Consider the following 14,605-nt stretch of genomic DNA (forward strand, 5'->3'; position numbering starts at 1 on the left):
TGTTCAAGGCGCGCAAAAAGACTCTTGTGCAGATAACGCGGTGAAGAAATTGACGATGATGGCCTCAAGTGCACTCCGCCAAAGGGTCACTCTGCACCACACCTCTGCGCCTCATGGCGCTGATTCTGGCCAAGAGTGGGTCTCAAGGAGAAAAAAAGTCCCGTCACGCGATCCGCGGCCAAATTGCCCTCTTAGGGCTGCATTTAATTCCAAATTCCTCCGTCTCCAGAGCCCAGAGAAAAATGTCTGCGTCACACGCGTGCACTTAAGGGCTCGTTTTCTGCCAAATTTCCCAACACATCTCTCTAAAGCGCGATGGTGGCGGACAGCGCGAGATTGACGAGACAATGCGTGATTTATGCTGATGCAATTAGAGGAATTTGTTCATTAGCATTTGAGAAGCAATTAATCAAGAATCGATGAAGGCGCGCGATATTCCTGAAAAGACCCAAAATATCCACTGCCGGAGGCGGCAAATGAATAGGCACAGCCCAAAAAGAGTAGCGCAGAGTGAATTGGCGCAATTGCCAAAATAAGTGAAAGTTATCTTGCGAAAATTATACCGTAAAGTTTCGGGCGCGCGCAGCTTGACTCCCCGCGAGGAGTGAAAAGTGTGCGCGGGACGGAGAGCATCATGGTCATATATTGTATGGGCACTTCCTCTGGCACTGATTGCATCACGATTTGGTAATACTTGTATTTTGTTGTGCGGCATTTTTTGCTCATATTATTTTGATTTTTTTCTTCTCCAATAATCTTTACGACTTCTCGCGCACTGGGCAAATCCACGAGATGAAAACTTGTCTGCTCAGCATTTGGGTTATAAAATGTCTCGCGCGCGAAGGAGGGCTCGTTTTTTGCGGGCCACTCTGATGGTGAACCGCGAAGACATTCATGTGCCACGGAAGAGATTGAGAAAATTGCTCCATCGACTGGCTCTTAGGGCAATGAATTTTAATTGGACACGATCTTTTGGTCTCACCTGTGCCATATCAAATGAACTGAGCGCGAGAATTTTTCGCGAGACAGACGATGCTGTGGTGAAAATGATGATGCACAAATAGCACAACTTGCAAAAGAGCTTGCAAATGTCACGCAGTAGTAAAAGAACAATAATAAATCATTTTGGAACTAAAACTACCCATAAAAAGCATTCGAAAGTCGATCAGTGGGAATTAAGAAGATAGGAAGAGTTAAAGTATTGAAGTGATATTTATGACACCAATTTCTATATAATATTGTATTTTTTGGATAAAATACATTTCATTATTTAAGTCTATTTTGTCTCGAATCTCAAGCATTTTCAGTCAGTTGTGGATATTTTGTCGGGAAAAATTAGAGTAAATATAAGAAAACTGATATTTTCCATGTGGCAAATGAGATCTTCACATCCAAGAAAGGACGAATGGAAAGATTCACTTCGCAGTGAAGTAAAACTTTTGCAAGAAGTCACTTAATTTCGCCGTTTCTCTTTCAGTTTCACTTTCAATGGACAAAAAGTCATGCTTAATGATATTCTGAGTCCTACAAAGTTGACAAAACAGTCTGCGAGTTCCGTGCATCTCAATTTCTGGGTCGCATCTGTACACTGACCATGGAGTGTCTCGAGGAATGGGGAGGGAATATAGAAACTATAAGGTACTGTTGACACAGTTCGTGAACAATTTTTCGAGGAATTGCGCGCAAGGAGGGGACATTAAAAAAACAAATGGAGCTCCACAACACCAACGATTTTTATTCAACATCCATTCATGTGCTTGAATGCTAAATGAATTTCTTATTTTGGGATGGTGTTTTGTCGCGAGCCTCAAGAGGAATTGCGCGCGGAGTGCGCGGAGCATATTCTTCTCTCGCTCTCTTGTCTTTTATATGCGGAAAATTGAGCTCGAGGACAATTTGCGGTTGTTGTCGTCAACATCGTGCGATGCCACATAAAAGCGAACCATTTCGCAACCATATTTTTGTGTATATATCTCCAAAAGAGAGTATTTAGTGGGTTCTGCGAAATTTATTCACCGGCTGGCGAGAGTCAAGACAAAACCGTGAACATGAGGTGAGCAGGAGGAAGAGAAGTCGCATGAAATTTGTGCATTTCATATTCACTTCGCCACTCGGCTGGAAGGCTTTGTTTGCACATCGGCTTCGAGTAGGGATTAGTCAGGGGCTTGTCAGAGGAAACTCGCGCAGCAATAAGGCAAAGTGACACTATTCGGATGACCTATGATTAGCCCCTCGGCTGGAGGCGAAAGAGAAAAAAATCTCAACTGAGGCTTCAGCACAATATAAAGATTAAGGTGCGCGCGCGCATAGAGCATTGAAACCTTGACCAATTTCTGGAAAAAAAAGAGAAGAGGAGAAATTTTATTTATTCAATCTTGCTCATTTTTTTCGTGCACTTTACACGCACACCACCTCACATGTGTTAATAGGATTAAGAAGAGTGGAATACGCTGTGAGGTTGACTTTATTTCCTCCGGTGTGCCAAAGAAATCGAGAGTCACAATGAATGCAAAATCTCATTTTGCACAAGGTTTCCTCCACGCCGTTGAAGATCCACAAACACTGAAAGATGCGGCGATGGCTATGAATGCTAAAAAGGTGGGAAAAAGGACACCGAAAAGCAGTCTCACATGGAGTCACTTTATCATCTTCACGCGCGCTCAACTCCTTCAAATTGAAATTGGTATTCACACCACGAGGGACAAGCTTAATAAAATCAATAGATTCCTAAACATTTCCTCTCAAATCGTGTGTGTCAACCATTATCGTCGCTATTATTGGACAAAATTGCTGACTCCATTGACTGTGTAGTGTTTAATCATCGCAGAGGAATGAGAGGCATATTTTTATCATTTTTGTTGTTGTGACTTGTTCCGAGCAGGAAATTAAGTATTCATGATGGAGGAAGTCAAGATTATTTACCCCGGAGATATCCTTCCACAAAACAACGAAACACATCCTGCTACTCTGGAGGTCCTCACCAAGAAAACGTGAATTGCTCAATAAATTAGCCTTTGAGACGGTGCAGCAGATTCAAAGGACATTTATGCGCAGCGCAGCATATAATAAATATTCGAGTAATTTATTAAATGCAACATATTTCACTATGTTTTAAGATTCTGAGATATCAGAGCTTTACTTCAGACGGTTCAATATATCGAAGTAATGCTACACATTCAGAAAAAAAGCCGAAATATGCTTCCAAAAAACAGGAAGGCTTGAGCTGAAACTGTTTCTTGACTTATTCTTTCCTCAGTGTCGATTCCTAAGTGCACTTTCGAGTTTTCTGCCCATTAACTGACACTTTTTTTTCGGCTTCCCGACAGAGGAAAAAAGAAATATTGGGCAGGAAATGAAACCCCTTCAAGTGGTTAATCACAATCCTAATCCTCAGAGTCATAATTTGCGTATTTGTCCCAAGATCCAGCGTCTCAGCATCAACCTGTTCCGTCATCTCAACTCATGATGGCACACTGAAACTCTTTTAACCCCTGTCTTGGGGTTGTGAATTGCTCATGCCTTTGCCGCATCGTTGTTTTTTTTCTGTGCCCCTTTCGCCGTGGATGAAGTTAGATATTCTATTTTCCTGTCTCTGACAAACAACATGTTATACAATTGACTTGTCCCGGGAGGAGAAAATTGGAATTTACTGTTGAAACACACACCACAGAGGGATTGACTCAATCTGCAACATAAATTATGGGAGCCACATTGGCAACATCATAAATAAAATCTCGAGAATCATTCTCACTGGAGTGTCTCTTGCTCTGGGGCAAATAGATCGTCGGGATTTCAGCGAGGTCGCCTTTCAGACTCGCACATTCATCCTTTGCCATCCCGTAAAATGACACCGGATTCCTTACTAATTGCTCCTCCTTCTCGAGAACCATTCTCGGGATTTTCATTAAGGTGCCTCTCAGCTAGTGGCATTTTTTCTCCCACTCCGCACGAAAGAGTCACAAATGTTATCCTTTCGTCCTTCGCAGAACCAGAGACAGAGCAGATTGGATAAAAATGTCAAGTATTTTAATGAAAGAGTGAAATTTCACGCCAAAATATGCCATCCTATATTCTCCACATTCCTCTTAATTAATCATGCATTTTCCTCCTGTAATTTCTCCCCTTCTGCAGCATTTTTTCCACCCTCTGGCACAGCCTCCGAAGAAATGAGCGAAGGAAAAAAAAACACTTCGACGCGCGATCGGGAAGCGAAGATGTGAGCGCAAGCAGGTCAAAATCTCCCACAGTGATTGATTGCAAACAACTGCCATTAATTGAGTGTTAAAGAGACGTCAGAAGTGGCCAGAGACGAGGAATGGGAGGAAAGGCAGAATGCCACGAAGGGAGACACGCACAGCGACATGCCCGGAGAGACACAATCTGCACATGCAGAGACGATGGGTCAAGACAAGCCCTTTTTTGGGCGATCGTGTGATCGTGATTTGTGCCCTGCGGGCGAAAAAGGCGCAACAAAACACTTGTAGTAGCCAGACAATTCATTCAGACAATATGAGATAATGATACTAATTGAAACATGCGTAAGACAGATTCAATTTGCGCAACATCTACTTGTCACTAATGAGGCACGATTTGAAAAATGAAATGTGGAGCCGGAGAATTTTAAAGGTTCAATGGTTCATTCATGCCTTAGCAAGCCATTCTTCTCGATTGCTAACACTTTTTCTGACTCTTGGACATGATTTTAAGTTCTCGTTGCAGCAATGATAGACTGAAGACTTTTAAGCGATTATAAAATATCCACTCTTTAGTGTGTATAAATAAGTAAAATGATTTAAGCTAGTCTGATTCTCAAGAATGTCTTTCTTGATATTCTCATAATGATGAATTAATTAAAGTGAATTAATTAAATTGAAAATCTCAAATTTGGCAGCAATTGAGCCTCTATTAGACTCACACCTCCACTTTAATGACACCAAACGCCTCGGTATGACTCAATAATGCGCGGGAAATGTTTATCAAAATATTGTAAATCTCTGACACAATGTTGCATTAACAAGATGTGTGTGAGATCTGCGGAGAAGGTATTCAATTACACAGTGCCCTAGAGCCGATGGCCTGAGGTAAAAACAACACTTGAGACTCCCCAAAGGGCCCAAGAAATTAATTAATTCATGAAATCTCATATACGTCTTGAGATACACATTGAGATTATATTTAATCTCATTTGTAATCTCAGTCAATTTAATTTTACGCGCATTTTGAGACACTCTCTTCACTCGCTGGGTCCTCGAACTGCAAATGACCAAGTTACCCAATTAAGAAGATTGTTCCGTTTTTCACTTTAATACTGGCTGGCGCGCATGTGTGTGAGACTATGTTTTCAATGTTTCCCACTTGTAGTTCAAATGCTACAAAAAAGCAACAACTTTTTTGTCCGTGGACATCATCGAGGGCATTCACTTTTCCATCGTGCGCTGTTCGCATTAGTCATTGAGCATTGAAATCGCCAGGCGCGAGTTGTTCTTTCCTGGACAGAGATCCGATCTCTTTGGTCCTCTGGATCATTTTTCCAGAGGCTGCGGCGAGATGAGAAGAGACTCGAGAGTGAGAGAGAGAGAGAGAGAGACGAAAAACGCCAAGGCATAAAGTCTTCAATGTATTTGACCTAAATTATCGCGTCACGTTCCGGTATTGCAGAATTCACTTTGCTCTTCATCATTGCGTAATTCAACACGAAGCGCGCGCACACCGAATGGAAGTTTTATCCGAAAAAGTCTCCCAATGAAACTCCGCACGCCGTGTGGGCAAAATATGCGGAATAAGGTGGACGGATGTTGCAGAATATGCTTCTTTTTCCGCCTTAATCAACCACTAATTACCGCCAGGCACTCGCAATGGCGCTCTTTCTGCGATTTCCTAATCCTTTTCCGCCACTTCAGCCGCAGTGACATTGTCCGTTATTGACGCTGCCGATGACCGGCAAACTGTTAGGTTATTGGGCTGAAGCGCGGCCGAAGCATAAAATTTCGTCATTGACAAAATGTACATTTGCAGCAACTTTCAATCTCCATTCCTAAGCCATCTACACTTCCTCTCACACTGAGTCTGAAATATCATCATTAATTACTTCATGGTGATCTTGCGAATATTGAAAAGTGATCGTCACGCAAATCGATGTGTCGAAGAAAAAAAAATACTGTATATTATAAGTCTCTAATCTCAATCATGCATAGTGATCTATGAAAACGGGTTAGAAAAGCGTGTGATCGTGAGTTTGAAAAGTTGAGGATCAGTCGCGATCTCACCTTGATACAGTTGAGATCTGACGCTCGAGAGATGAAAAACATGAGGCCAAAAATGGGGATTTTTCTTTCATTGAGAAATAAACATTATTATGAGACACAGAGCGAGAAAAGAGGGACGCTAAAAAGTTGCTGCACAGCGGATTAGAGGGAAAAAAAAGAGATTGATCGCGAGTGAAACTGCTTTACAAAAGTATCATTTTATTGGGAAAAACATGGTGGGGCGAAGAGAAAAACTAGAAGCACACACATTTCAGTGATTTATTCAGAGGCGTATTTAATGTGAACGTGCTCCCAACACTCTCTGTGATCACTATCGGGTGATCATTCGCTGCGAACCCAATTTGAATTTCCCATAGATGAACAGCGCGCGCAATGCAAAGTGATCGGCATCCGCGAGAATTTAACGATCACTCCAGAGCACAATTTACTGCCTTTTTCCTCCGCATCATCGCGTCCACTCAATTTTGCACACCTAACGATATAATTTCTGCATTTCGCTCTCGCGATTCCGAGTGTGAAAAATAAATAAATGCGTCACGTGCAAGAGATCGCGCTGAATAATAAAATCCACTTAAGCGATCAGTCATACACCGGGTTTGTGTCATGGCTGAATATGATCGCGCGCAAATTGTGCAATTGTTATTGACATCTACGCAAGTGTAGTTTGTAGTGTCCCACTCTCCCCGCATCGGTGTATTCTGGCTTGTAGTGCAGATAAATAATTTTAGCACACATTTATGAAGAAAAAAAATAAGCCATTATAGTCATACACATGAGAAACAACAACCAACTAATTGGTGACATTTATGAGCAAAATTGTGGAACAGGTTTGTAATTTTTGGATCGTCGCGCCATGATCGTACTCTTATTTAAGAAGTCCACACACCGTCTCACCCCTCGTGTTTGTACCACATATCTTGCCATTCTGTGTGCCTTTTTTCCTCTTCCATTCAAACTATACACATCTCGGCTTCTTCATACAGTTGTGAGACTGCGCGCGCGGAGAGAAACGAGAACGGAACACTTTCGTTTTTTTGAGAACAACGAACTCAACTGACATAACCTTCACAGTTGGAGGAAAATTGGTGCGAATCTGTTTGTAATTGCACATAAAAATACCTACACTCAGAAATGCAGATTAGACGACTCTCTCTCTCGCGCTCGCGCTTGCTCAATTCTGGGATTCTCATGCAAATATCATTAACTCCTACAATGCATCTTCCCGTGCAAGATCTTCCCGCATCCGCGCTGATTGCTTACACTTCAAAGCGATAGATCAGAAATTGCATGATTGATTGAAGTTTTTAATAAAAAAAAAATTCGGACCTTGGCGCGTTTGAGTGAGAATTACAGAATTTTCGTGCAGTTCTCGTGATCGCAATCAATTTATTCTCAATTCAGACAGATCCCACTTCTATGATTCCGTCTCCCATTCCAATATCTCACACCGAGGGGAAGATATTACAGTCGGAATTGGTGTACATCTGCAGAATTTTACATAATTTCGTTCATAGAAATCAATCCTTGCTGTTCTTGATGAATTTAAGAAAAAACTTAGTGAATAAATTATATTGAAAATCAAATTTTCTACTTAATAAAAGAAATATTCCAACTTCTCGTCAATATGTGTTTGGAAGAAATGTAAAGCAGACGCTTGGAATTTGTTTCAAGTGTTCGAAATTCGTCATACAAATTGCGCAAGTGACAGGAAGTGGTGTACATATTTTAGTCAACAACTTCCCCTTGTCGCTCACCTCTCACACTCTCGATCTCATTTCTCGAGTGCACACGATCGACACCTGTACTTTTCGATGAATCGATCAATTTGCGCTAAATTGCGGCTCGATCGTGCGACGCGCGATCAAAAGTGATCCCCGCAAAGTGGGGACCAGTGTGCAGACAGGCCGAGGGGAGCCATTTTCGGAGACACACCGCAAAGGCATGGAGTGTGCTGAGCGGCTAACCATGACCCAGTCAAATGATTTAATGGAAAATTAATAAAAATAATTTATGCTGATGAATGTAAACACCGGCTATGCAATGTGCGTAATGTATCGCACGGCGGATAATTTGCCATAATTGTCCAATGATTTTTGACATTCCCACAGAGCGTGGGCGCGAAACCCAACAATTTACGCGCTCTTTTCTACCCCAGCGATCGCGCCTTCCCGGCACGCCTAATCCGCTCTCTCGTGCGCAGTGTTTGGGTAAGTAAAAAGTCTCAGATCCCTCTCTCTCTCTCTCTCTCCCTGCTGCAGCGCAGCGGAAATCGTCTTATTTACCATACTAATTGAGCAAAGGAGGAGAAATGCATCCACCAATTGACGTCATTAATTATATGACGGCAGTGTCAAAATTTAATTGATGCTCGATATTTTCTCAGATGCACACAAACGCTCCACTTTTCGTGTCTTTCACATCTGAGAGGATCATCGTTAAATTGTACGTCGATTGAAGTGATTACCAAGGAATGATCTTATTTATTTTCCAGTTTTAGAATACCTGAGAATTCTGCTAAGTGACGCATATTAAAGCGAAAAGTTGTACAAATCTCGAGGGGTTTACGGGATTGAGTCTTTGGGAACTTGATAAATATTTAAAGATCAAGTTATTACTTTTTCGCATTTTCTGCTCATTTTTTTTTACTTAATTGTGACCATAAAATAGGGTTTTCTGAGAGACTCTCTGATAAAATTAATATTCTACTGGATAAATTGCTGTAGCGGCAAATAAAAGATGAAAAACTGTATACGTTGGAGAGTCTGCGCATTTATCAGACCACACATAAGAATGTGAACAAGACAATAGACATAAGATTTTAATCATTTTTTAATCAGAATATTAGAAGTTCGTATCACTACATTTGGCATAGGAAGAGTGAGTAAAACTCAAAGCCCAGCGTTGATGAGCCTCTCAAGCGCTCTCGACTTGAGTTTGAATCACCGACAATCGCCTGCATTTGTGGGTCGGACTGGCAAAATGCAGCACTTCTCGCGGCTCCATTAGAGACTCGCGGCGGAGGCTGGGGGCCGCGGGGCGCGAGAGACTCCCCTTGACCCCGTGCATTCGATCGCTAATTGTACGATCCGCGAGTCACCAATTAAAACACTCTCGCCGTCGTTCTTTCTTGCGCGTAAAGGAAATCAGATCGTGTCATTGAGTCTCTCACTTGGCGCGCGCGCGCGCCCGATTTGTCGCCTTTGGACGGACGATGAGGTCAGCATGAATTTTCTTCCCCAGGCTTTTCCTTTACACACTTCCAGCGCGACTTGTAATTTTCTGCCATCGACACGATCAGCGGAGGAACAATTACCCCGCAAAATCACGTCCCATTGAGGAATGGCTCCGCTCGCAAATGCAATTTCCCATCATTTTCCACGCGGGGAGGAACAATGAACCATAAGAAATGAACATGGCTCGCAAATCGTGCTCGTGAATATGGAGTGTCTTTTTGGGTCGTTCGCTTTTCACTCCACTTTGTGTGACAATTTACCACATTTTATCCGTAATTTCTTCCCACCGCCGCTCCTCAGCTTCCTGAGCAATCATGCAAATCTCGCGGGAGGGCGACTGACAAAATCACTTCCAGCAAATCATAAACACAGCCAGGAATTGTACAAGGAGGCAAATTCTTCATTAAAATTTCACATTTTTACAGCAATCGAGATTTAACTGAGGCTCAGTTCGAAATATTAAGCAAATATGATGAATTATTGTATGGATTTTGAGAATTCGAAGCGAGATTGAGTTTCTTAAAGTGTGTTTGATTGTAGAACCTGAATAAAGGAGTACGAATTCCTAGACTAATAGATGTCCAAATTTATATTCCTCTACAAAGTCTGGATCCAAACTAAACTAGATCTTCTAGGATAAATTGGGATTGACTCTCCGGGCGGTCAGACGGAGACTTTCAACAGGGAAAAGCGACTCACCTTTAACGTCCGGCGGTCGTCCTGCCCGATTGCTGATGGCCAGGCTGCTGTCCAGGTCGTTGAGGTTTGGCGCCATGAGTTTCTCCGCGAGGAGCGGATTGGCCGCGATGGAGTATCTGTTGATAGGCGCGCCGTTGCGTCCGTTCTGCGCTTGGTGCGATCCGAAGGAGCTCGCCGAGATCGCATTCGCGAGGGCCAGGATCGACTGGTGCTGCTGCTGCGCGTGACTCTGCGACGAGTCCGCTTGGGACACGGCGCACGTGCTGCTCTGCGACGTGCTGACGGCCTGCAGCGGCAGCGACGTGGGCGCCGAGGCGCTTTGGCAATTAGTCAAGTACGTTGGACTGTCGTTCGGGTCCACGGACAGGTCATTGTTGTTCTCCTCCTGCTTCGGGAGCGGATAAAGAGCGAGATTAGCAATCGCAGAGAAGAGACAGAAACGTTATTACGACTTACTTTCACTTCCACGGCTGAGAAATCGGAGAAGAAGGAGTCTAACTCGAAAGGATTCTCCGCCAATTGCCGCAGAATCTCGTCGGAATCATTGCACAAGGGATCCAGTGAGCTCAAATCGCACGAACCGCCTGCAACTTCCTGGTTCTGATTCGTAGTATTTGCCGTTACGGCGTCCTGGAACACCAGGAGAGCACATGAGAAATTCCTCAAAAATACGCGCAAATATTTCCCAGATTATGCCAATCTTTCCCCAGCGATTAGTGAGAAATCCGGTAAAAGATCCCGAATAGTATTTCTTAACTGTTGGCAAGTTGTGCCCTAATTAACGCTAACTTTATGAATGAAGAAGTTATCCTTGGCTCACGTGAAGCAATGCTTATTTATAACCCATTCTTGATAAGTTTGTTTAACTTGCTTCTGATTCAAAATCTGATTATTAAATTAATTTAGAATCTAGCAAAGACAGCGATAAACCGTTCAAATTCTCACCTGAAGACAAGCTGAGATATCCACCATTCTCCCATCGTTATCCGGACACCAGAGGAGCTCGTCTTCGATAAATGGCATTGCCACAGCAGCACTGCCCTCTATTCTCTCGTCCCTGTAGCGTTTCAATACAGCTGTGAAGTGATTTCGATACATCTGTTCAGTCACAACTTCATCCATATCACTTGGATGGGCATTATCAACTAAACTAAACACCTACCGCTCTCTAACTAGTCAAAAACTTTGCTCTCTAACACTCTGTCCTTTTGCTCTTCCTAACAAAATGTTCACAATAAAGTCAAGGCGGTAAATCAGTCTTTGATCGTTACTTTCAAAACACCGTGAATGCTGTTGAACGGCAACACTTTGTAAGTTCCTCAGATGGTTGATGCATTGGCTGGCAGTGTTGTTTCCTGGGAAAACACATTTATAGCACTTTGGAATTCCGTTGAACGGCTTACGATACACTGAACACGTCTAGAAAAAAGTTTTTACGACTTTTAGAAAATATTCTCTGAGAATCACAGTTCTTATATAAAAATTTAGAGACACTTAACAAATCACTACGGGAAATATAGTTATTATCTTTCCAAGGCACTGATGTTTCACATCTTTCTTATTATTTTCCTATGCTTGAGAAATTTATCCAGGAATTTGTTACGTATCGAAGAACTCTTCACGATTTTCTGGAGCGTTGTTGGCATTTTTGTTAACTCTGTGGATCATTTGTCGGTGGTAAACTGCAAAGTTGAAAGAAGACGTTAAATTGAATTTTACATTTGACATGCTTATTATGAGGAATGAAAATACAATTGAAATGCTTCCCTGAGATGTTGATTATTTTGACAGCGGTTTGTTTTGTCCGCATTTTAGTGGATCTTACGTATGGTGCTTATTCAATAGTTTAATTGTATTCTGCTTACAAACTAGATACATTTTTAGTTCTTCTAGTGTGGTAGATGTGTATAATATTGTGATAAAAATGAGTGAATCTGAAGATGCAAGAAATGGCGGAAATGACGAGGATGAAATTACTCGGAAAACCGATCCTGAAAGCGAACATTTCGACCCAATATTTGCCTTATACGCGGAAAAGATACCTTATATAGATTCCACAGTGCCTAAATTCGACAATTTAGCAATATTTGAGGGTAAATTAAAAGCAGCAGGCTCATTGGAAGTGGATTTATCAATGCAGGAAAGGAAAGATAAACCCTCAACCGCTGCCAGCGCCTCAACCTCCACAGCGGGCAACATAAGACGCTTTCTGCCTGAACAAGGTATTTGATTTTGAATTCGCAACTGCCAGTGTCTCGTGCTCTTACTAATATTGCTATTTTTCCACATTGGAGAGATGGTGAAGGGATACAAGCGGGCGAAGCACACGAAGAATGTCCTGAATATAACTCAAAACTTCAAGGGACCCCTGAAACAGTTGCATGAATTTATGGAGGAAAAACAGAGAGTTAAGGTTCGTTACTTCAGTCTGCGACGAAGAGAGAAATACTCATAATAATTCTTTCATGCCTTGTTTCATGTAGATTTATATTCGTCACAATCACGGAATTCGAGGATATGTGACGGGAGTCATTGAGATGTTCGACAAACACTGGAATATTGTTCTCACAGACGTTGAAGAATTCTACAAGCGAAGAAAATACAATTACACGGGAAAAGGCGGTGTTTTTGGTGAGAAAATTCTTTCCAAAGCGAAGATCTTGTGACTATTTAGTGGCATTTCAGATAACCCAGGCGAGGATTGCAGCGAGCGCCTCAAGGAGTTGGGCATAGCGCTGCCGGAAGTGACGGTGAAATCAATCAATAGGAAAAATGTGGAATGTCGGCGTCGAATTCCAAATATTTTACTTCGTGGTGAGCAAATCGCATTAGTGACACGCCACATTGACCCATCGTGATTGATTTATGGCCAAGAGATGTGGAATTTCCAGGGGAGTTACTTTTACTATTGCGGGTGTTTCTTTGAAGAAAACATATTTTGGCATGAGAAAGAATCTGAATAAAATCGCTATTTGATTTCTGTCTAAAGGATAAGAGGAGTAAATGGCTCGGAAAAGCAAATCTCATAATTGGCAGAAAAGCGAACTTCAAACAGCAATTTGTTCAGCTAATTCCTCTCGGTCAGCGCCGCGTTATGGACATATAAGTGATGTGATTTATTCAAATGGAGGCGCACACGCTGCTTCGAAATTTGGCTATTTAGTATGGCTAAGGCGATTTGTGTGCGCATCGCAATCTGCTGAATTTGTAAGTTATGGCGCGAAAACGCACCCAAAAGTCAAAGGGGCCACACAATTTGGCGACCCGCGGAGCCCGCGAGGAGGAAAATGTGCATCTCGCGTCATCGTGCCAACGAACGCTTTCAATCGCTGCCATCGCGCAACATTCTCAAGCGTCTAACCGGCGCTCCGACATGACACTGGAATAGACAACTTTCACCCGCGGCGCGCCAGTGAAAGTGGCCGCCGCGGCCGACGAGGAAGCCAGATTAGCACCTCGACTGCAGCTGACAGATCATTGCACTCTCGCGCGGCGGAAGGGAACAATGGCATTGTCTCCATCGCGGCGTCCGCAGAATCATGCGCGCCCATCTCGTGAGCCAAGGAAGAGGCCGCGCGCCGTTCAGTAATTGTGCACGAAATCAAAAGTCGCTCGCCTGGGAAAACATCATCATCATCATCTGGCCATCTTCGGCCGACGAGCGCGAAGAGGGAAATTCTGCACGCTTTGATAGTTTTGCGATTTCGCTTTCGAGCTCAACTCACTTGTAAGTACAAGTAATTACCTTGATTTTCCTCTATTCAGCTCTATTTTAATTACTTCCTATTTTTTCCTTCACTTCGCCGTCTCGCGCACATATTGATTTCATAGGGGGGAAAAAAAGTGGTGGAAAATTATTTATTATGTATGAAAGTACGTTAAACTTGTACTATGCACCACTTAATTCCAACACAGGGCGCCCCAATGCTGCGCTGGGAAGTTAGTCTTCTGAATTATTAGTTATCCGTGATGAGTCTCTACTCTTTGCTGTCTTATGACACTTATTTTTGTCCAACAACTTATATGTTTTGTCATATTTCCCAACTTTTCAGGCTCATTTCAACCCTTTATTGCTTCCACATTCGCGCAAAATCCAATTAAATAGTTCTGATAGGGAGAAACACGATGGAATACATTAAATTGGATTAAGCAAACAGATTTGAAGTGAAAGAAAGTGATGCGAAACACCCTGTTAATGTGGCAGTTGGTCTGTTTGTTTGAAAACACACACTCCAATGTAATTACTTAAAATGTTATTCGTGTGAAACATTTCTACCAATTGTTGCAATTTCTTCGCAAACAAACCACACACATTGCAGGCACTTCTCTTTGCCTCTCAGCTGAATGGAATATGAAAACAAAAGAGATGAGAAAAAGGTGTTTGCATTTTCATGTTGGATTTGGTGT

At 42.5% G+C, this 14,605-nt stretch overlaps 2 protein-coding genes across 2 annotated transcripts in view; one reads left to right on the forward strand and one right to left on the reverse strand.

Annotated features, from left to right (window-relative positions):
• Positions 1–14,605, reverse strand: part of LOC132264224 (ecdysone-induced protein 74EF-like) — a 56,319-nt gene that overhangs the window by 12,774 nt on the left and 28,940 nt on the right. Inside the window, exons 4-6 of the mRNA XM_059764340.1 lie at positions 11,144–11,880; positions 10,655–10,828; positions 10,199–10,586 (exon numbers count right to left, since the gene is read on the reverse strand). Coding sequence (XP_059620323.1) covers positions 10,199–10,586; positions 10,655–10,828; positions 11,144–11,320 — 739 coding nt within the window. The 5' untranslated portion in view covers positions 11,321–11,880. The remainder of the gene's footprint in view (positions 1–10,198; positions 10,587–10,654; positions 10,829–11,143; positions 11,881–14,605) is intronic.
• Positions 11,969–13,192, forward strand: LOC132264058 (U7 snRNA-associated Sm-like protein LSm11). The gene is made up of 4 exons (XM_059764118.1): positions 11,969–12,420; positions 12,493–12,611; positions 12,682–12,829; positions 12,884–13,192. The coding sequence occupies exons 1-4, from the start codon at positions 12,123–12,125 to the stop codon at positions 13,054–13,056; spliced, it is 738 nt and encodes a 245-aa protein (XP_059620101.1). The 5' UTR covers positions 11,969–12,122; the 3' UTR covers positions 13,057–13,192.

The sequence above is a fragment of the Phlebotomus argentipes genome, unplaced genomic scaffold (assembly GCF_947086385.1).
Source record: "Phlebotomus argentipes unplaced genomic scaffold, Phlebotomus argentipes genome assembly contig_32, whole genome shotgun sequence".
NCBI lineage: Eukaryota > Metazoa > Arthropoda > Insecta > Diptera > Psychodidae > Phlebotomus > Phlebotomus argentipes.